Raw genomic sequence first — 22,998 nt, 5'->3', positions numbered from 1 at the left:
CATGCTGTGGGGGTAGCCTGCCTCCTCTCTGCACCAGAAGCTCCGAAGAAATCTCCCGTGGGTCGACGGAATCGTCCCCCTGCAACCGCAGGCACCAAAAAGCTGCATCTCCGGTCCCTTGGGTCTCCTCTCAGCACGACGAGCGAGGTCCCTCGAATCCAGCGACACCGTCCAAGTGACCCCCACAGTCCAGTGACTCTTCAGCCCAAGTTTGGTGGAGGTAAGTCCTTGCCTCACCTCGCTGGGCTGCATTGCTGGGAATCGCGACTTTGCAAGCTTCTCCGGCCCCTGTGCACTTCCGGCGGAAATCCTTCGTGCACAGCCAAGCCTGGGTCCACGGCACTCTAACCTGCATTGCACGACTTTCTAAGTTGGTCTCCGGCGACGTGGGACTCCTTTGTGCAACTTCGGCGAGCACCGTTTCACGCATCCTCGTAGTGCCTGTTTCTGGCACTTCTCCGGGTGCTACCTGCTTCAGTGAGGGCTTCTTGTCTTGCTCGACGTCCCCTCTCTCTGCAGGTCCAATTTGCGACCTCCTGGGCCCCAGCAGCGTCCAAAAACGCCAAACGCACGATTTGCGTGTAGCAAGGCTTGTTGGCGTCCATCCGGCGGGAAAACACTTCTGCACGACTCTCCAAGGCGTGGGGGATCCATCCTCCAAAGGGGAAGTCTCTAGCCCTTGTCGTTCCTGCAGTATTCACAGTTCTTCAGCCTAGTAAGAGCTTCTTTGCACCAACCGCTGGCATTTCTTGGGCATCTGCCCATCTCCGAGCTGCTTGTGACTTTTGGACTTGGTCCCCTTGCTCCACAGGTACCTTCAGACAGGAATCCATCGTTGTTGCATTGCTGATTTGTGTTTTCCTTGCATTCTCCCTCTAACACGACTATTTTGTCCTTAGGGGAACTTTGGTGCACTTTGCACTCACTTTTCAGGGTCTTGGGGTGGGTTATTTTGCTAACTCTCACTATTTTCTAATAGTCCCAGCGACCCTCTACAAGGTCACATAGGTTTGGGGTCCATTCGTGGTTCGCATTCCACTTCTGGAGTATATGGTTTGTGTTGCCCCTATCCCTATGTTTCCCCATTGCATCCTATTGTAACTATACATTGTTTGCACTGTTTTCTAAGACTATACTGCATATTTTTGCTATTGTGTATATATATCTTGTGTATATTTCCTATCCTCTCACTGAGGGTACACTCTAAGATACTTTGGCATATTGTCATAAAAATAAAGTACCTTTATTTTTAGTATAACTGTGTATTGTGTTTTCTTATGATATTGTGCATATGACACTAAGTGGTACTGTAGTAGCTTCACATGTCTCCTAGTTCAGCCTGAGCTGCTTTGCTAAGCTACCATTATCTATCAGCCTAAGCTGCTAGACACCCTATACACTAATAAGGGATAACTGGGCCTGGTGCAAGGTGCAAGTACCCCTTGGTACTCACTACAAGCCAGTCCAGCCTCCTACATTGGTTGTGCAGTGGTGGGATAAGTGCTTTGAGACTACTTACCACTCTTGTCATTGTACTCTTCATAAGAGAAAAATATACAAAACAAGGTCAGTGTATATACACATAGCCAAAAAGTTTTGCATTTCCTCTTTTCACTCTTTTCTAAGTGCTGAAAAGTACTTCTAAACTTTCAAAAAGTTCTTAAAAGTTTAAAAAGTTTTTTTCTGTCTTTCCAAAAAATTCTGAAAACTTTTTTCTCTTTGTCTATCACTTTAACTCTCTCTAAAAAATGTCTGGCACAGGCCAAAAAGTTGAACTGTCCAAACTTGCATATGATCACCTTAGCTGGAAAGGAGCAAGGAGTCTCTGCATAGAGAGAGGTTTGAGTGTAGGGAAGAATCCTTCTTTAGAACTGTTAATTAATATGCTTAGAGTACAGGATAAGGCCATAAGTGCCCAATCTGTAGAAAAAGTAGCTAATGGTTCTCAATCTGATCCAGGGACTCCCCCAGGAAAAGGTTCAGGAAAGAAACTTCTCAGCCTGCCCATTACTAGACAGTCTAGCATAGTTGGTACAGAGGTTGAATCACATCATACTGATGATGTGCTCTCACATTATACTGGTAGCCAAGCTGTTAGGGTGCCCTCTGTAAGGGACAGGTCTCCTTCTGTTCATTCCCATCATACCTCTGTATCTAGAAATGTCCCTCCCACCCACCCTGATGACAGATTGTTAGAAAGGGAGCTCAATAGATTGAGAGTGGAACAAACCAGACTGAAGCTCAAGAAGCAACAGCTGGATTTGGATAGACAGTCTTTAGAATTAGAGAAGGAAAGACAGAAGTTGGGTTTAGATACCCATGGTGGCAGCAGCAGTATTCCCCATAGTCATCCTGCAAAAGAGCATGATTCCAGGAATCTGCACAAGATAGTTCCCCCTTATAAGGAGGGGGATGACATTAACAAGTGGTTTGCTGCACTTGAGAGGGCCTGTGCTGTACAGGATGTCCCTCAAAAGCAGTGGGCTGCTATCCTATGGCTATCATTTAGTGGAAAAGGTAGGGATAGGCTCCTTACTGTGAAAGAAAATGATGCCAATAATTTTACAGTTCTTAAGAATGCACTCCTGGATGGTTATGGCTTAACCACTGAACAGTACAGGATAAAGTTCAGAGAGACCAAAAAGGAGTCTTCACAAGACTGGGTTGATTTCATTGACCAGGCAGTGAAGGCCTTGGAGGGGTGGTTACATGGCAGTAAAGTTACTGATTATGAAAGCCTGTATAACACAATCCTGAGAGAGCATATACTTAATAATTGTGTGTCTGATTTGTTGCACCAGTACCTGGTAGACTCTGATCTGACCTCTCCCCAAGAATTGGGAAAGAAGGCAGACAAATGGGTCAGAACAAGGGTGAACAGAAAAGTTCATACAGGGGGTGACAAAGATGGCAATAAGAAGAAAGATGGTGAAAAATCTCAAGATAAGCATGGGGATAAGGGTAAAACCAAAGATCCCACTTCAAATCTTAAACACTCTTCAGAGGGTGGGGATAAAACAAATTCTTCCTCTTCTTCCCAACCTGCACACATTAAAAAGCCTTGGTGCTTTGTGTGTAAAAATAGAGGCCATAGGCCAGGGGATAAGTCCTGTCCAGGTAAACCCCCTGAGCCTACCACCACTAATACATCAAGCTCTAGTGCCCCTAGCAGTAGTGGTACTAGTGGTGGGACTGCTGGCAACAGTCAAGCAAAGGGTGTAGTTGGGTTCACTTATGGGTCCATAGTGGAAACTGATGTAATCAGTCCCAAGACAGTTTCTGTCACACCTAGTGGCATTGGCCTTGCCACACTGGCTGCTTGTCCCCTTACAATGGATAAGTACAGGCAGACAGTTTCAATAAATGGTGTTGAGGCCTTGGCCTACAGGGACACAGGTGCCAGTTTCACTTTGGTGACTGAAAACCTAGTGCCTCCTGAACAACACATCATTGGACAACAGTATAAGATTATTGATGTCCATAACTCCACTAAGTTTCTTCCCTTAGCTATAATTCAGTTTAGTTGGGGTGGAGTTACTGGCCCTAAGCAGGTGGTGGTATCACCTAGCTTACCTGTAGACTGTCTCTTAGGTAATGACCTAGAGGCCTCAGGTTGGGCTGATGTAGAGTTTTATGCCCATGCAGCCATGCTGGGCATCCCTGAGGAATTGTTCCCTCTCATTTCAAGTGAAATGAAAAAGCAAAGGAGAGAAGGCCTGAAAACTCAGGATCCCTCTCCATCAACAGGTAAAGAGGGTATCACAGTATCCCCTAACCACCCTACCATTCAGGATACCATTCCTGTGGTGGGAGAAACCTCTCCTGGGGTGGCACCTGTTCCAAGGGAATCATCAGCTGGCAAAGCTGGACTCCCTGAGGTGGAAGTACCTCTCTGTGGGATAACTAACATTGGTGAGAAAAACAGCACCATTTTAGTTAACATGGAGCATCCCTCCAACCCTCCCAGAGAAACTTTAGTGCAGAAACCCTGCACTACCTCACAACACTTAGGACAGCATCCCTGCCCTAGTGTGGAGCTCATAGGACAGCATCCCTGCCCTGCTCCAACTCAAGAGAAACAGCATCCCTGTTCTCTCTTCCAGCCAAATGGACAAAGTTTTTGCCCAGCTATGGCTTTACTGAGACAGCATCCCTGTCTGGCATTTCCATCATTACAAATAGGTTCAGTGGATAATTCCCACTGCTCTAAACTAAAACTTACTGATATAAACTCTGAAAATACATCTTCACATTGTTGGTTAGCTAAAAAACTTCAAACAGGGTGGTTTACATCCCCACAGGGAAGTAACCATATAGTGGATGATAAAGGGAGTAACCAGTCTATTGCAGAGCTACTCTCTACTTATCACCACTTAGACAATAAAGTCTCAACTGGCCAAGGTTAGCCTTATTGTCCTTCGTTTGGGGGGGGGTTGTGTGAGAAGGTAGCCTCTTTCTAGCCTTGTTACCCCCACTTTTGGCCTGTTTGTGAGTGTATGTCAGGGTGTTTTGTCACTGTTTTCACTGTCTCACTGGGAACCTGATAGCCAGGCCTCAGTGCTCATAGTGAAAACACCATGTTTTCAGTATGGTTGTTATGTGTCACTGGGATCCTGCTAGTCAGGACCCCAGTGCTCATAGGTTTGTGGCCTATATGTATGTGTCACTGGGACCCTGTCACACAGGGCCCCAGTGCTCATAGGTGTGCATGTATATGTTCCCTGTGTGGTGCCTAACTGTCTCACTGAGGCTCTGCTAACCAGAACCTCAGTGGTGATGCTCTCTCATTACTTTCAAATTGTCACTAACAGGCTAGTGACCATTTTTACCAATTTACATTGGCTTACTGGAACACCCTTATAATTCCCTAGTATATGGTACTGAGGTACCCAGGGTATTGGGGTTCCAGGAGATCCCTATGGGCTGCAGCATTTCTTTTGCCACCCATAGGGAGCTCTGACAATTCTTACACAGGCCTGCCACTGCAGCCTGAGTGAAATAACGTCCACGTTATTTCACAGCCATTTTACACTGCACTTAAGTAACTTATAAGTCACCTATATGTCTAACCTTTACCTGGTAAAGGTTAGGTGCAAAGTTACTTAGTGTGAGGGCACCCTGGCACTAGCCAAGGTGCCCCCACATTGTTCAGAGCCAATTCCCTGAACTTTGTGAGTGCGGGGACACCATTACACGCGTGCACTACATATAGGTCACTACCTATATGTAGCTTCACCATGGTAACTCCGAATATGGCCATGTAACATGTCTATGATCATGGAATTGCCCCCTCTATGCCATCCTGGCATTGTTGGTACAATTCCATGATCCCAGTGGTCTGTAGCACAGACCCTGGTACTGCCAGACTGCCCTTCCTGGGGTTTCTCTGCAGCTGCTGCTGCTGCCAACCCCTCAGACAGGCATCTGCCCTCCTGGGGTCCAGCCAGGCCTGGCCCAGGATGGCAGAACAAAGAACTTCCTCTGAGAGAGGGTGTGACACCCTCTCCCTTTGGAAAATGGTGTGAAGGCAGGGGAGGAGTAGCCTCCCCCAGCCTCTGGAAATGCTTTGTTGGGCACAGAGGTGCCCAATTCTGCATAAGCCAGTCTACACCGGTTCAGGGACCCCTTAGCCCCTGCTCTGGCGCGAAACTGGACAAAGGAAAGGGGAGTGACCACTCCCCTGACCTGCACCTCCCCTGGGAGGTGTCCAGAGCTCCTCCAGTGTGCTCCAGACCTCTGCCATCTTGGAAACAGAGGTGCTGCTGGCACACTGGACTGCTCTGAGTGGCCAGTGCCACCAGGTGACGTCAGAGACTCCTTGTGATAGGCTCCTTCAGGTGTTAGTAGCCTTTCCTCTCTCCTAGGTAGCCAAACCCTCTTTTCTGGCTATTTAGGGTCTCTGTCTCTGGGGAAACTTTAGATAACGAATGCATGAGCTCAGCCGAGTTCCTCTGCATCTCCCTCTTCACCTTCTGATAAGGAATCGACCGCTGACCGCGCTGGAAGCCTGCAAACCTGCAACATAGTAGCAAAGACGACTACTGCAACTCTGTAACGCTGATCCTGCCGCCTTCTCGACTGTTTTCCTGCTTGTGCATGCTGTGGGGGTAGCCTGCCTCCTCTCTGCACCAGAAGCTCCGAAGAAATCTCCCGTGGGTCGACGGAATCGTCCCCCTGCAACCGCAGGCACCAAAAAGCTGCATCTCCGGTCCCTTGGGTCTCCTCTCAGCACGACGAGCGAGGTCCCTCGAATCCAGCGACACCGTCCAAGTGACCCCCACAGTCCAGTGACTCTTCAGCCCAAGTTTGGTGGAGGTAAGTCCTTGCCTCACCTCGCTGGGCTGCATTGCTGGGAATCGCGACTTTGCAAGCTTCTCCGGCCCCTGTGCACTTCCGGCGGAAATCCTTCGTGCACAGCCAAGCCTGGGTCCACGGCACTCTAACCTGCATTGCACGACTTTCTAAGTTGGTCTCCGGCGACGTGGGACTCCTTTGTGCAACTTCGGCGAGCACCGTTTCACGCATCCTCGTAGTGCCTGTTTCTGGCACTTCTCCGGGTGCTACCTGCTTCAGTGAGGGCTTCTTGTCTTGCTCGACGTCCCCTCTCTCTGCAGGTCCAATTTGCGACCTCCTGGTCCCTCCTGGGCCCCAGCAGCGTCCAAAAACGCCAAACGCACGATTTGCGTGTAGCAAGGCTTGTTGGCGTCCATCCGGCGGGAAAACACTTCTGCACGACTCTCCAAGGCGTGGGGGATCCATCCTCCAAAGGGGAAGTCTCTAGCCCTTGTCGTTCCTGCAGTATTCACAGTTCTTCAGCCTAGTAAGAGCTTCTTTGCACCAACCGCTGGCATTTCTTGGGCATCTGCCCATCTCCGAGCTGCTTGTGACTTTTGGACTTGGTCCCCTTGCTCCACAGGTACCTTCAGACAGGAATCCATCGTTGTTGCATTGCTGATTTGTGTTTTCCTTGCATTCTCCCTCTAACACGACTATTTTGTCCTTAGGGGAACTTTGGTGCACTTTGCACTCACTTTTCAGGGTCTTGGGGTGGGTTATTTTGCTAACTCTCACTATTTTCTAATAGTCCCAGCGACCCTCTACAAGGTCACATAGGTTTGGGGTCCATTCGTGGTTCGCATTCCACTTCTGGAGTATATGGTTTGTGTTGCCCCTATCCCTATGTTTCCCCATTGCATCCTATTGTAACTATACATTGTTTGCACTGTTTTCTAAGACTATACTGCATATTTTTGCTATTGTGTATATATATCTTGTGTATATTTCCTATCCTCTCACTGAGGGTACACTCTAAGATACTTTGGCATATTGTCATAAAAATAAAGTACCTTTATTTTTAGTATAACTGTGTATTGTGTTTTCTTATGATATTGTGCATATGACACTAAGTGGTACTGTAGTAGCTTCACATGTCTCCTAGTTCAGCCTGAGCTGCTTTGCTAAGCTACCATTATCTATCAGCCTAAGCTGCTAGACACCCTATACACTAATAAGGGATAACTGGGCCTGGTGCAAGGTGCAAGTACCCCTTGGTACTCACTACAAGCCAGTCCAGCCTCCTACATGTGTGCAGTTGGCTGATTTGAAAAATTAATTGTTCACTCCTAATTTAGTGAGACAGGAATGTATCCATGCACTTCACGCACAAAGATAAAGATCATTTTTTAAATTATATATATTGTATCACTTGCATGAGTATTATCTTTTGGAGATGAGGCTTCCTCACGTGTACTGTGTATTCCTTAATTTTAATCTGAGTTGAAAAATGAACTTGATCATCTCAGGCCTCATGCAAGAGCAAATTAAAGTTACATCATGTACCAGCTGCATACAGTATTGAAAGATGTTCAGCTATCTAAATAAGCGGAGCCTTTATAGGGTAAACAAACACATCGGTAGAATATCACAAAGGAATGTCCATGGTTGGTAGCTGCAGCTTCCTTCACAGTTAATTTTATCTATCCTAATACAAAGAATGGTATCACTTTGATCAGGGATATGTAATATGGGCCAGAGAGGGATGGATCCAGCTATATTTACGAATACCCAAATAGTGTGCAAATAACTAAAAATTTCCCCCATGTGCACATCTTGGAAGTTGTCATAGAACTGTCCTGCATGGATCTAGGTTGGCCTACGCAATAGTAAAGACATTCTGTACTTGCATTTTTCAGAATATTTTATCTGGCTCTGCACATACAGTTGTTAATTATTCAGGATCGTTGTGTGCCACTTCCTTTATGTAAATTCTATAATAAATAAAAGTGCGTGTCTTTTTCACAAATATTTTGTTTGCTTCATTTTATAGTTACACCAAAGATTGGCTTAGCACCCTCATCGGAGAGGTAAGTAGTAGTATGTTTTTTGTAGTAGGTCATCATATCTGTTTTGCATTATCTGCATTGTTTCCATTTTTTAATAAGTGATTGACTAGTCCAACATACAATAATGATTTTAACTGTACCCAGTTAGTAGAGTGCTGAATGCCTACTACAGTTATTTTGTTTGGGAAATAGTAGAACATCAACACAACACTTTCAAGGAAGGGGAGGATTAAACAGCACACTACCTCCCACAGTACAACATCTGAAACACAAAACGTGCTGAGAGTCTCTTTTCAGGACCATACATAGCAGCTCCTAACTCCTTATAACGAAAATCCTAGACCCTTGCAGGTCTAAAAAGATTTGGATGGCCCCCAGGTAATGTGGCATGCTTCATCATTGGCCACCTCATCCCACTCTTCCTACCCCAGTAAGAAGGTACTAGAAGGTGGGCACAACCCTGGTTGATTGGGGAGTTTTTAAGATATATTGATTATCTGAAAAATACTGGGATCCAATTCAAGGTTAAAAAAAACCTTAAGGTATACCACAGGTATTTCTTTATAATTGGTAGTACCTTTGGTATGATTAAAAATTGAATACTTTATTGGATGACATGGAGTACCATGGCCCCACCATTCCTAGAAATTGCTGAGGTGTTTCTGCCCATTCAAAATGCCAATGCGTTGATCAGGGACATTCCTCAGGGCCATCCACTTATTCCTAATTAAGATCTGTTAATACGTTTATTATTATACTGGTTGGAACAGGCAGGAGTTTCCTACCTCACCTTGTCACAGCATCGGGCACTGGAGCACAAAAACATAGGATGTTAAGCCACCAACTTACATGCTGGAATTGTAGTGATTAATAGATATTCAAACACAGCATACGTCACTCAAGAGTGACACTGCAAATCACCCACAAACACGGCATGCTTATCACAGTGCAGCTTTGTGACAAGCATTCCAAGGCCTCCTTTCTTACCCTATTTAGAGTTACATGTTTGCTTCATGATCTGGTTGAGAAAGGCTGTTCCTGTAGTCACTCACTTAATGTATATAAACTAGCAATTATTTCCTTAGTAGAAGATATCTAGTGGTAGTAGCGCTTTCATATATGGTCTCCTCCAACAGACCACCAGACCACAAAGAAGTTAGAAACTGATACTTCCCATCCTGAAAAGAGAGTCACCGCACCTTGTGTGTTTCAAATATCAAAGCATGCCATTAATTTTGAAGAGGCATACTGTTTTTTTTCTGTATGGTAATGCTAGTTTTAGTCTTCAAATATGCACTTTATTTTATTCCATATTTCACTTTTGGGATAAATTCTAAACAAGGACAACTGTGAAATTTGCTAGATGTCACTGGATAAAGTCCATGATTTCCATTGCCTGCGAACAGCAACAGGTTCCTATGGCAGGTGGAGTTCAGGGTCGCTTTGCACATTCAATGACAGCCCAGTGGGCAGAGGCAACAGGTGCCTCACTGCAAGATGTCTCTCGAGCAGCAACATAGGCTGCACCTAATACATTCATATGTCATTATAGACTGACTGTTGGAAATTCTAAGTGTTTGGAATTTGGGACTAGTGTGTTTAGCTGCAGTTGGAGCCTCTAGATAATGCTACTGTGTTTATTACAATATATCTCAAGCCCTATATGTTGCGTGCTGCTGTTTTTTTGTGGATTGAACATTGTGATTTACTGCTTTGGTGTCTTTTCAAAAATTTTAAGTCTGGGAGAGCCAAGGTTAAGGAGGCAATGTACTGAGTGCTTGCCAGTAATCTTAATTGCTCCGAATACCCTTCCTTGTCCCAATATTTACATATTCTTTTTACCACACACCCTCCTTCTTGCCACATCTTTGCTCCCTGTTACTTGGGACAACACAATGAAGGCTTAGCCTCAGTTGGTTAATAAGCCAGGTAAGAATGGCCATCTGAGCAAAATTGTTTTTTAAATGATCTCGTGGTGTCTGGGGGTAGCAATGACACACCTCAACAATGTAAGTACGAGGACAAGGAAGAGTAATTGGAGTAATGAAGATTATCAGTAGTTAATCAGGATATTCACTATGTGGCCAGATCAGTTATAAGTGGCGGCCAAGAAACTATAATGCTCAACAGTGACCCGATCAAAGCTAGCAAGGTCATCATTCTTAGTGTAAAACAAATTCCGATTCGGCCGGTAACGAGAGCTACAAAAGTTGACTGACTTTGTTTTTTAGGAACGGTGGACCATTTCACCAGAAAATAAGTGGCGAAATATGTAGGATGAAAAAACTCTGACAATTTTGAAAACTGGCAGGAATTGATACAGACCAGATTTCTGAGCTAATTGCTTGTCTGTGAGGGCAGAATTTGTATTGTCCTAACAGTACAGGAGTCCCGCGTCGCCCTTAATCTTAAGCTTTTTGTGGCTCAGTAGAACTAATGTGCCATAAAATAAAAAAAAGTACAATAGTTTACCTGCTGTCCCTAATTGTTCCTACCGTCTTTCCATAGCAGTAACTGCTCTGTTCTTCAAGGTTCATAATTCTTCTGACTTTCCTAGCCCTGCCTCCTTTAGTCCAGGCCAGATTTTTATGTCTGCCGTTAGATAGGTCCTTTTGTTTTTAGTAAAGTGTATATTATACTTACAGGGGTTTTCAGACAATCCCCTTCATCTGTTGGTCTTTGATTGTGTTGTTCACATTTTGTGTTCACCCACTGTAGGGTACAGCATGGGGCAATAGGTCAACCCACTTCAGCCACTGAATGGCTTCACTGTGAGTGGCGCGCATTCTGCTCTTTCACAACAAACTGATCCACACACAGATTAGTCCCATTCAGTAACACGGAGTGTTTTTATTTTTAGCACTTGTAGATTAATAAGGACTTGACAATAAAGTTTTTCAAACCCATGACAAACAAGCAAGCATTGGCAACGTCAAAAGGGTAATGCGCAATCCCAGATCTGTTGTATTTGGCAACTCTTGTTTTGTAGAGACCTAGCTATAGTTGAGGACTGTATTTTGCTTTTAATCTTAGGAATGACTGATAAAGGTTGCTCTGCTTGGGTAGAGTCAACGATTATTTAGTCATCCATTTTGATAATTCAATGTATTTTACCTTTCATTGGACTGTCATTCCCAATGTTGGCAATTTGAGGGAAAGGGAAGTAATTGGTCCATCAGTGACCATATGAAGGAGGTCACAGGAGGTACCTTTAGCGAAGCTGTTTTATTTATAATATTTTTATTACTTTAATCAATTTAACTACAATTTTTACAATGAATTGTTAGTGTCTATTGACAAGATCATAAACATGTTAATAATTGGTCTCAGAAATGTTGATTATTTGGGCAATTCTGATTATGGATTAAAGAATAGTTTTGTTAAAAGTTGTGTTAAACGTTTTTGTTTTTGCACAGACTAAATATTAGTAAACATGCTAATCATATTCCACTAAACAACCACCCTTTGAGTTTCACCAGTGTCCTTTCTTCCATAGTAATTTACTGTTTTTATTTCAATTTAATGGTAAAATAAGTGTGTTTCCCCCTAAGATTCTTTGACTAGTAAAGGGTTTATGTTTTATTCACTTACAAAAACGCGCTTGAACTCAGTGGTCCTTGTGCTTGGCTTTCATTGACCTTAAGAGACCTTGTATATTCTTGAGCCAAGCAGACTGCGGATCCTGTTCACAAAGGTTTTTGCATAGAAAATACAGTTTAAGAATGTTCTAATGCAGAAAATTCACAAACATACTGGATGTTCCACATTGAGTAATATAGGACCTTTGGTGGAAATGTGTGCCGCCGTGTTTGGAAATAATGTTACATAAGCAAATTTCATTCATTGTCACCAATAGCTTTGTGAGTTGGATCCAGTGTACATGCAGTGATCTGTTATGTTACACCTGACCACACTAAACCAGCTGCCACCTCTTTTTCCACAATGTTTAGGCATCCTCCACCAGGTTAGCACACACTCGGATGTATCAAATCTTTTTCAGGTTTGGGTGATATCTGTTAGCAGCTCTTCTTTCATTTCGATCCTTTCTTGTAGTCTGAGTCACATAGCTAAACTCATATTTTATATTAGTTTCCATAATTAGCTCTGTGGGGCAGCTGTAATCTCATGTATTAAAAATATCCCACTAAGCTTTAGCTTATAGTTGATTCCTTTACTTATTGTTAAAAATGGTGTCTCTAGTTGGCAGTCAGTTTACACCCTTTCCAAGTAGGGCCCCTCACTCTAGTCAGGGAGTCACACACCTAAGATAACCCCTGCTCACCCACTTGGTAGCTTGGCGTGAGCTGTCAGGCTTATCTCAGAGGCAATGTGTTAAGTATTTGTACCCACACACATTAACACAGTGAAAACACTACAAATAGACACCACACCAGTTTGGAAAAATAGCCAATTTTTATCCTAGAAAACAAGACCAAAACGATGAACATCCAACATTTACAAGCAAAGATATGCATTTTTAACTAATAAATCCAAATAAAGCACTTAGAAACACAATAGTGCCAACTGGTGCTATCAAGGCGTTGTGACGGAGCTGTTTGAAACAGTCTGACGTCACTTTCGAGGGAGTGTGGCACCAGTCATGGAGGCACAGATGAGGCAGAGTTATGAGGCAGAGTCAAAGACGTAGCAAGGAGTTGGGAAGGTGAGGTGTTTCTGGAGCCAGTGCGGTGTCGATTCTGTGCTGCTACGCAGGAGGTGAGATGCCAATTTCTTGCATAGGCAGCGGAGATGAGGCGGCGGAGGTGGCGGCGATGCGTTAGTTCCTAACGATCCGGCGCGGTCAATGAGTCCAGTGGGTCAAGACGCAATGAGGTGACTTCACAGGGTCGCGGTCAGCCCACAGGGCCAAATGCGCTGCAGTGGATTCGGGTGTCACGGACATCAGTGACTCAGCACTCGAGACTCATGATGCTGTGGGACATCAGAGGCAGTGCAGCAGCATTGGTCTGCGGCGTTGGTCACAGTCGTTGCACTTCAGCGGGGACCACGGCTTTAGGTGCAGGCTGTACTGCGGAATCGGGTAGCGGTGCTGGTTCTTGAGTCATCCAGAGCCGATGTGCTTGGTTCTTGTTTTTAGGCCAGCTTTCACTCCCAATGACCCAGGAACTGGAGTAGGCATCACCTGGCGAGTCAGGGTCCTCAGCAAGAGAACACAGGGGCTGATAGGTAAAGTCTTTGCTGCCCCTGAGATTTTTGAACAGGAGGCAGGCTCAGTCTAAGCCCTTGGAGAAACTTCACAAGTAGGATGCACAGCAAAGTCCAGTCTTTGTCCTCCCCAAAGCAGAAGCAGCAACTGCAGGCCAACCCAGCAAAGCACACACATCAAAGGGGCTGTACTCCTCCTCACAGTCTCCTCTTGATCCAGAAGTGTCCTAAAGTTGTGGGTTCAGCAGTCTAATACGTATAGTCATTTCTGCTTTTGAAGTAGGCAAACATCAAAGGAAAGTCCTTGTAGTGCACACAACCCTGCCTCTCCCTGTCCTAGTTCCAGACATATTCTAGGGGGTTGAAAACTGTATTGTGTAAGGACAGGCACAGACCTATTCAAGTGCAAGTGTCAGCTCCTCCATCCACTCTAGCCCAGGAAGACCCATCAGGATATGCAGGACACACTTCAGCTCCCTCTGTGTGACTGTCTAGAGTGAATTCACAAACAGCCCAACTGTCAGTCTGACCCTGATATGTATTCAGCAACCAGACAGATGCATATAGTGGTTAAGCAAGAAAATGTCCACTTTCTAAAGGTGGCATTTTTAAATTGTGAGTTCAGAGACCCCAAACTCCATATATATATATATCTGCTCCCAATGGCAAATTACACTTAAAGGATATTTTAAGACAACCTCCATGTTAACCTATGGGAGAGATAGGCCTTGCAATAGTGAAAACCGAATTTAGCAGTATTTCACTTTTAGGACATGTAAAACACACCAGTACATGTCCCACCTTTTAAATATACTGCACCCTGCCCATGGGGCTGCCTTGGGCCTATCCTAGGGGTGACATACACGTAGTAAAAGGGAGGGTCAGGTCGACATGGCAGTATAAAACTGCACACAGACACTGCAATGGCAGATCTGAGACATGTTTACAGTGCTACAAGCCCCCTAGTAGCATTTGATTTACAGGCCCTGGGCACACATAGTGCACTATGCTAGGGATGTACTAGCTACTCAAATATGCCAATAATGTATAGCCAATCATAATCAAAATTTACACAGGGAGCACTTGCACTTTAGCACTGGTCAGCAGTGGTAAAGTGCCCAGAATACCAAAAAACAGCAAAAAACAAATCCAGCACATAGTCAAAAATACAGGCAGCAGAGACACAAAGACAGGAGAAATCACACTAAGGATGCCAGATCTAACTCTTATCAGTTACTTATCAGTCTTTAGTATCTTTGGTCACCAACCTATTCATTGCTTTACCCTTTGTGAATGCAACCTCATGTGTTTGTCTTCCCTTTCTCTCAGTAGCACCATTGCTTCACTAATTCACCTTTGGCAAGATATTGTGAAAAATCGCATAGTTTATGAACAGTGCATTGTGGTGTGATTCATCTTTGTTCCTCTAGCATAAAGCAAGAGCTGGCTGGTACCACAAGGAATATTCCAAGATCAGGAGCAATGCTTGTAGTATGTTGTTTAGGCACAGGACTGCAGAAGATAGCCCCCATGTTGTAACTGTTCACAATACACAGTGTTGTCCTTTGTGACTCATAGCTTTTGAAAGGAGGTGCAATGGACAGATGTGTGCACTGGGGGACGAGAGTTCTTTTGTCTTAATCAATGTCAAAGTCTTGACAACAAAACATTTATACATTCTTTCTATGCACTTACACCTAGCAGGTACCCAACACTCATAATTGCTCTCCATTAAAACTGAGTGCACAACCTCAAATACAAATTATATGTATGGTAAATTAGATATGAGTCGCCTCAGGTCAGTCATTACAAAAGTATAATATAATATTCAAGATGGGCTTTATTTGCTTTGCATACTCAGAAAGCCTTGTCTTGTCATTTCCTAGCCCAGGACTGGCTAAAGCAACAGGTAGGAAATGCCTGTTTTTTCATGAACATCCACAAAGTTTTGGCCTGATGCTGCTGGTCTTTCGACTGCAAAAGTATAATGAGGCCTGCTAAACAGACCTCAGTGCCAGTGCTCTAACCCCTAAAAGGTATATGTCTGATTGGTTTATCCACAATAGGTATAAGTTTACTTACTTATAAGTCTCTAGTAAATGGTACCTGGGAGTGCCCGGGGCTGTCAGGTGAAGTGTCTCTCTTTGACTGCAGAACTTATTGTGTACCACGAGTGGGGCAAAGCAAATTTTGACTCCTAACCCGCCAGTTCTGGCTGGCAGAGTAGTTTTCACTGCAAACTCGACTCTGCCATTTAAAGTAATGGCAAAGCCCAGACCTTCCTTTTTAATATTTATAAGCCAGCCCTATGGCAGGCCTATTGAGCCCTAAAGACAGCATGCCTTTTAACTTTACATGTCCTGACAGTAAAAGTTCTGCATTGTCTTTTTTATTGTAGAAAGGCTAGAAGCCCCACTGGTGAGTACAGGGTTACAGGCTGACAACTCAGCAGTGCTACCCTCTGAGTAGGGCTACTAAATATGATACTTCAGGGTATCAAAACAATCATTACATTAAACCTGATTTGATGCAGAAGTCTTGCACAAGAGGCGCCTTTTGTAAGTAGACTCTTTGTTGCCTGAAGTTTTCCAGTGATGGTTTACAGTTGCTGGCCACGAGACAGCCTTCTGCTCTCCTGGAGGGAGATTTGAATGACTCTCAGGAAGGAACACAAATGGCCTGCCATTGGGAAAAGTGTGACCTCACCCTGGCAGGAAGGTCAAAAAGGGTGTGAGCTCAAGTGGCGAAATTCAAAGGGGAAGCCACATTTGAAGGACAAATGGTGGACACACACAAACGGGGTTGCAGTTTTGTTCTTGTAGACAGGTTGGCATGGGAACAGACAAGAGAAAGCCATTGTCAAACAGTTTTTTTACCATGGGCGTGTAGCCCCCAGGTAGCCACACCTTTAGGGTAGGCAAGGGAGCTCAATAGACCAAGAGAAGTGTCCAGTAATCTTAGAAGGAGGGGAATAGTGCATTATGGGATAGCTAAATGCCATACTTCACAGGACGTCATCACAAGTCGGGAGGGGACCTGGTAGTCCATTGACTTGTAGTTGCGGCATCCACCAAGGGCACTAATTGGGAATATAAGTGGCACCCCTGGCACCTAGACTTCAGATCACATTTGCACAGAAGAGTGGACTGAGGCAGGACAGCCCTGCTCGTCATTCCCTGGACCCAGCACAGAGTCTGCACCAAGACTGGACTGCACCTGCTTCTCCTAGGCTAGCAAATAGAGGACTGCGCTTGTGGTGCCCTGTTTAAAGAAGAATTGTCCCTGAACCTCAGAAAGAAGAAGTGACTCAAGAGACAGCAGAAAGACTTCATAATACAGCTACAAGACCACCAAAGCTGAAGAACTCTTTCTTGGCAAGTTGGTAGCCAAGAGCTTCTGACCGCCACTAACCTCCAACGTGCAGCCTGGTAGAACAAGGCTGAACCCTCAAAGTTGCACCTGAGACTTCGTAGCCTGGGAGAGTCATTAGAGTGCAGTTTGGTCACCCAAGACAGAAATTATCACCAGTGAAAGGAACCATTGGTTTCGCTGTAATTAGAGACTAGTAGACCAATGCCATCCAGTTTTTGGTTGGACTTGAACCGGACTTCGAGAGACATCGAGCCCTTTGTCCAAGGTTGCACCATTGTGACTGTGGACCAAAGAGTGCCCTAGGAAGATCTCCATCACTGGATCAGCATCCATAGCATGTTCTGCATCCTGTACCCCTTGCATCAGGGACACTCCATAAACATCTGTGGTGGCTCTTTCATAAAGCCGTGGACTAGACTTGAGACTGCTTTGATTCCAAGGTTACTGTCCTACCAAGCCTCATTGATCTCTGAGACCTGCTCCAAGCCAGAGTTCGTCACCCACAGTAGTCTTGAGGAGTAGTTTACAACTCTATAAACGTTTGTTGAAGTTTCGAAGGAAAAACACTAGCCAAGGTAGTTGCCAATGCTTGTTTGTGGTTCGAAAGAAAAGCAGTGATTTATTATTTGGTTAATACATTTACATGTCCAGAGCCCTCTGGTGAAGTTTTGTCGAGGAAGTTTCATTTTAAAGATAAAAATGCAACCTATTTTTTATAAAATGTTTTTTATTGAAACAGTTTTTTTTCTTATTTACCTGTTTTAGTACTTCATAATGCTTTGTACTTGTTCCTGTGATAAAGTCATGGCTGCTGAAAGCCCGAGGGTTGAGCTAAGTTTTTTCAAATGAATCTAATTGTACCAAATATAGCTAGGGAATTTATTATACAGTGAGGTCCCACAAACACACCACATGAAAAACCACTTTCCTCACACCAACGTTAAGAATTATTTTGATTATTTGGATTAGTGATCTGGTTCTTGTATTATGTTACATTATGCCACCCTACATCCGTCTTAATCTTGCCCCACCTTGTAACAGGAAAGCTACTATGACTTCTGTTTTTCATGAAACCCATGTAACAGAATTTAGTAAAGATGGAAATGTCATCAACAGACCAGAAAGCATGTTACTCGCCCTACTGAATTTTATAAGCCTCTTCCTATAGACCAAGAGACATAAGGCTTTATCTAGAGTTTGGCTAATGGAATTCTCTGTCACAAACTTAGCAGATATCCCCTCTGCCGTTTTACAAGGGAATTATAGCCTACAGCTCTTATAATACCTTTAACGTTTGTGACAGTGTATACTGTCTGCCAAACTCTAAATAAGGCCCTTAATTGTTAATTACTGTTGGTGGCAAATACTACCTAATGCTCAAGAATTAAAAAAGCACTTCAATAAAATTATTTTGTTAGAACAAATTGAACGTCACAAAACACTCAAGCAATGATGTTGTGTTGTGATGGGGCCATTTTTTTGTTTCTGAAGTCTAAAAGTATTTTTCTTACCACCAATAATGGATGAAGAGGGCTGGCAGAAAGCTATATAAGTATATTATACATATAATTTTAGAAAATCAAAAGGTCTTAGTTAACCTAGTCCCAAAAATCCAGCCTGGTCTGTATGACTCCTTAAATTCAACATAAACTACCGAGAGAGATGCGAAGGATGAAAAAGAAGGACCAGCAGAGAGGAAAGGAAAGTAAAATATTGAGAAGATGAGGAAGGACTTTAGGTGATGAAGCGGTCTTCCTCAAAATTGCAGTGTCCCATTGGTTCAATTGAAAGTGTAATGCAGATACACAGCCTTAGTCATCTGATAGGCAGCTAGGATGGACGGGAGCAGGAAAAGTAAGGGGGAAGATAAGCAGGAGAGGGCAAGGAGAGAGCATGAGAGGGAAGGAGGAAGTATTGAAGCTGGGATGGTCGGGAACAATGATAGAAATCAGAGAATTAGAAATAATGATGCTTAGTTGGAGAGATAGTTGGGCAGCCAGAAGAAGACCCTGGTAGTCAAGAGACTGCCTTCCCTTATCTTCAGCAACAATCAAATACAATTCTTGAAGGATTATCTTCTACAAAACACATTCATGTACCTTTCAAGCTAGTGCATTTTAACTGTTTGTGCAAGCAACAACCCACTATTGTATAGATGGTTCACACTAGCATAATTTCCTTATAACATGCCCATGAACTGCAGTGCTACTCTTTTTAATTGTTGAGTTATTCACAAAACTATTGAATGTAAGCTGCGGCGGGGAAGGCAAAGGTGCCAGGACTATTTATGATGACCATATGATGGTGTTGCAATCCAGGGTTCCCAAAAGGTGACATTGGCTTTTGTAAAACGGCGACCTCTCGACTGGTCATTAAAGAGACACAAGAAAATAAATCAATTAGGACAGTGAATTTAAAGTGATTAATTGTTCAAGCATTTTTCTAATATTCCTGTATTGTGTTCCATTTTTCAGCAGCAACATGATTTTGGAAGATTATAACATTATCACAGAGGATAATCAGGTATTAAGCATTGGGAGTGAATTATTATCATGATGTTCTAAGCCACCAAGACTATCAACCACTGATTATTAATAATTCATCTAGTGGATCTAGTGCTAGTTGGGGAAGAAAATTGTTTCCTTTATAGTTGAGTTTTTAATATCCTTTAGAAAATATCTAAAGATGCTAAAGTGCAATGTGGTTTGGGATTGCATGACGCTCCGCCCTCACGCTGTTATGTAGTATCCCACCTCTTGTACAGTATCTTTGAAGCCTGCCTTCACTTGGTTATATGTATAGTGTGCAGATAACCTCGGGATGAGTGCGCTTTACAAGCACATATAAATACAAAGTATAAATCGGATTTTATTTTGCAAGATTTTTGTATTACATATATCCAGCTTTTAAAAACAGCAAGGCACAATACAAATACATAAAGATTGAAATATGAGGATTCAAAAAATGTTTAAATATAGGGGTTTCATCAAACATACACATGATGAAAATAATTTCAGATCATTTAGGCGGTTTCTATTGCATTGTAGAGAATAAGCGGGAGCAAGCAGCATTTCTACTTTTGCTCAATAGTTTTGTGACTCACTCATAAATGGGCGTGACTAGGAACAGTGGCGGCCGGCAGCTTTAGGGGGGGGCAGGGGACACACACACACACACATTCTTTCACACACAGACACGCACGCACGCACAGCCATCAATAACACTCCTACCATTCAAACATGCACGCACGCACCAAACATTCATTTTAAAATGAGGGAAGGCAGCAGTCCCAGCCTCGTCACAGAGTGGGATGGGGTGAGTGAGACTGCTGACCCCACGCCACTCTGTGACGAAGTGTCACTGATTGACACTCGCCCTGGGCATTTCAGGGCTTAAACCTGAAGCGCCCAGGGAGAGTGTCAATTGGTGACGCTTTCTTCGTCACCCAGGGGAGGGCCTCAAGGCACCTTTGCTGAGCCAAGGAGGTCATGCCCATAGGAGCTGTGACCTCCTCAGCCCAGCAAAGTTCAGCTCGGGCAGCCAGGAGTGTGCGCAAATCGCGCATGTCTGCTGGCTGTCTGAGCTGAACATGGAGAGTGTCTGTCAGGCTGATCTTTGTTCAGCCTGACAGACACTCTTCATGAGGGGCAAAAGGTGGGTGGGCGGGCCCCTCCGCCCTAAAGGACGGGCTGCCACTGACTAGGAAACTATTTAGATAAATAAAATCCCAATTACGTGAGTGTTGCCCCCTACATCCCCATATTTGGGAATTGATATCCTTTATTTTACATGTCTAGGCAGACTAGATAATGACACCAAAACCTTGGTGGCATTGATTCAATGTTTGCAGTTCAGTGTAAATACTTTTTGTACTAATGTATGCTTCAGCTACTCTTTTCAATAATAACCAAACAGATTTGTTGTGAAAAGATGTCTTTCTTTTTTAGGAACAACAGCCCTTTCAAGAACAGAGATCTTCAAAAAAGGTATTAATCTCACCTATTTTTGCATCCTCATTGTCGTTTTGAATATTATATTTAATAAAGCTGCAAATTATACACATTTGTTATAAGCGTCTAGAAGGGTGTGTTATCCTGTTGACGTTCCATCACAATATAATGGGGACATCTCAACATTTCTTATACTAATGTTTAGGTTTGTTTACAGCAGAATCATCAAAAATATCCACACCCTACACACTTCGGCAAGGCAAGATGTTAGTTCATATCACACACACTGAGTGAAAAATAAAGGGGTGGAGCCAAACCCCAGCGTCCACCTTACTATTGGAACCAGATTAAGCACCACAGACCCAAAGAATAGCACAGTAGAGGGTTTCAAAGTTTACTTGGGTACGTGGTGTGGGGTACAAACTCAGAACTCCACAAAGCATACAATAACATTTAATACATCAATGTCTAGTTTGTGCTTTTACTGTTAAAAAAAATACTTTAATTCAAATGCATCTAAATACTAAACATAAAGTTATAGATGCATCCAATGAACTGACCTGTTTAACACTCCGGAATCAGAGATATGTCTTAGAATATCTCTACGTGTTAAAAATAGAAAGTCTGTTCCTACAGAGCTTTTCACAAAGACAAATCCTTCTACCATTTGTCAGTGTTCACAATGTAAACTCTTCCTGCTGTAATTGTGACGTGGTTGAACCATGTAAAGGTTCTTCCTACTGTATTTAATATAGGGTTTACATTAAAAATGTCGATCAGTTATGCGCAATTAATGTACTTCTTATGCGGAGTAACACCATCCTTGAGTGAGGCAAAGGGTTTAGAAATATTTCCCCTGAACCACGATTGGGTAAGGTGGGGGGATGAACTACCTCCCCCCCCTTGAACAAGTTAAGGAAGCTTCAAACAGAAAAATTCCCCCACCTTAGAGCAAGGAGGGGAGAGTTGAGAGGTAACATACCACTCCATCCTTTTCAAGGCAGGGAATGGAAAAATACCTCTCACCTGCTCTTGGGCAAGGTATGGAACGTAATGGTATAAAAATGTTCCTTACTTTTGTGCAAGTTGGATGGGCTAAAGGAAGACATCCAGTGGGAAAACATATCTAAATACTCCCACCCTTTATTCAAGGTGGATGCAAATAAAAACACACTTGGGAAAAGTTGGGGAGTTACAAATATACACAAAACTTAGTTGTTGAAAAGGTGAATACACAACACCTACACCTTTGGGGGAAAGAAGCAACACGCCTAGAGGAAAAAGGGAATGCCCTTCTATTCCCAAAGGCATATCATCATCTTATGCAAGGCCCCTCCCACCTTCCTTGCATGGTCCATTGTGGGAGCCTCAACTCTCCCGGCAACCCTGGGTAGTCAGCTTGCTGCCCAAGTCCCCTCCCCCTGCCCTCTGCTGTCTGAGTCTGTGCCCCTAACCCCTTCCACCTGCTCTTCATGGTCTGTTGTGTTGCCTCTGCCCCTCCCTCCTGCCCTCCACAGTCCACTGTTCTGCCACTCCCCTTCCCACTTGCCCTTCATGGTCTGTTGTGCTGCCACTGCCACTCCCAACTGCCCTGCCTGGTCAGTCTGTTGCTACTCCCCTGCCTCCTTACTCCCACCTCTCTGTTGTCCTAGTCTGTGTCCCTATTCCCTCCCTCCTGATCTCTATGGTTGGTTGGCATGCCCCTGCCCTCTATGGTCAGTTGTGTTACCACTGACTCGCTCTTCTGCCCACTGTGACTCGGTGTGCTCCCACAGTCTCTCTCACCTGTCCTATCTGGCTGGCTTGCTACCCCTGTCCTCCTCCCCCCTGCCATCCATGGTCCATTGTTCTGCCACTACCCCTCCGCCCGACTCCCTCTCACCTGTCCTCTGTTGTCCATATTTAAGCCCATGCTCCCTCCATCCTAATAGTGTTCTACTAGAGCACTAACATTAAGGTCCTAATTATGATGCTGGCAGTCATCAGACCGCCAGCCTAGCAGCGGTGGTCTTACTGCCATGGACCCGGTGGTAAAGACCGCTGCATTACAAATTGTAGGGTTTGGCCTAAGCCAAACCACCACAATGCCGCCTGGACAACCGGTGCGGTCACACTGACGCGGCCGGCCGTGAGCTCCTTCAAGCCAGTGGCATGCCTCAGGCCGCTGC

At 44.2% G+C, this 22,998-nt stretch overlaps 1 protein-coding gene across 1 annotated transcript in view; it reads left to right on the top strand.

The window, feature by feature from the left end:
- The window catches only part of LOC138284580 (solute carrier family 13 member 4-like), a 413,185-nt gene that overhangs the window by 129,885 nt on the left and 260,302 nt on the right, over positions 1 to 22,998 (top strand). Inside the window, exons 5-7 of the mRNA XM_069223513.1 lie at positions 8,327 to 8,363; positions 19,355 to 19,403; positions 20,828 to 20,866. Coding sequence (XP_069079614.1) covers positions 8,327 to 8,363; positions 19,355 to 19,403; positions 20,828 to 20,866 — 125 coding nt within the window. The remainder of the gene's footprint in view (positions 1 to 8,326; positions 8,364 to 19,354; positions 19,404 to 20,827; positions 20,867 to 22,998) is intronic.

Source organism: Pleurodeles waltl, chromosome 3_1 (genome assembly GCF_031143425.1).
Source record: "Pleurodeles waltl isolate 20211129_DDA chromosome 3_1, aPleWal1.hap1.20221129, whole genome shotgun sequence".
In the NCBI taxonomy this organism is placed as follows: Eukaryota; Metazoa; Chordata; class Amphibia; order Caudata; family Salamandridae; genus Pleurodeles; species Pleurodeles waltl.
The sequence above is the reverse complement of the archived record's forward strand: the minus strand, read 5'-3'. Positions and strand labels throughout refer to the sequence as shown.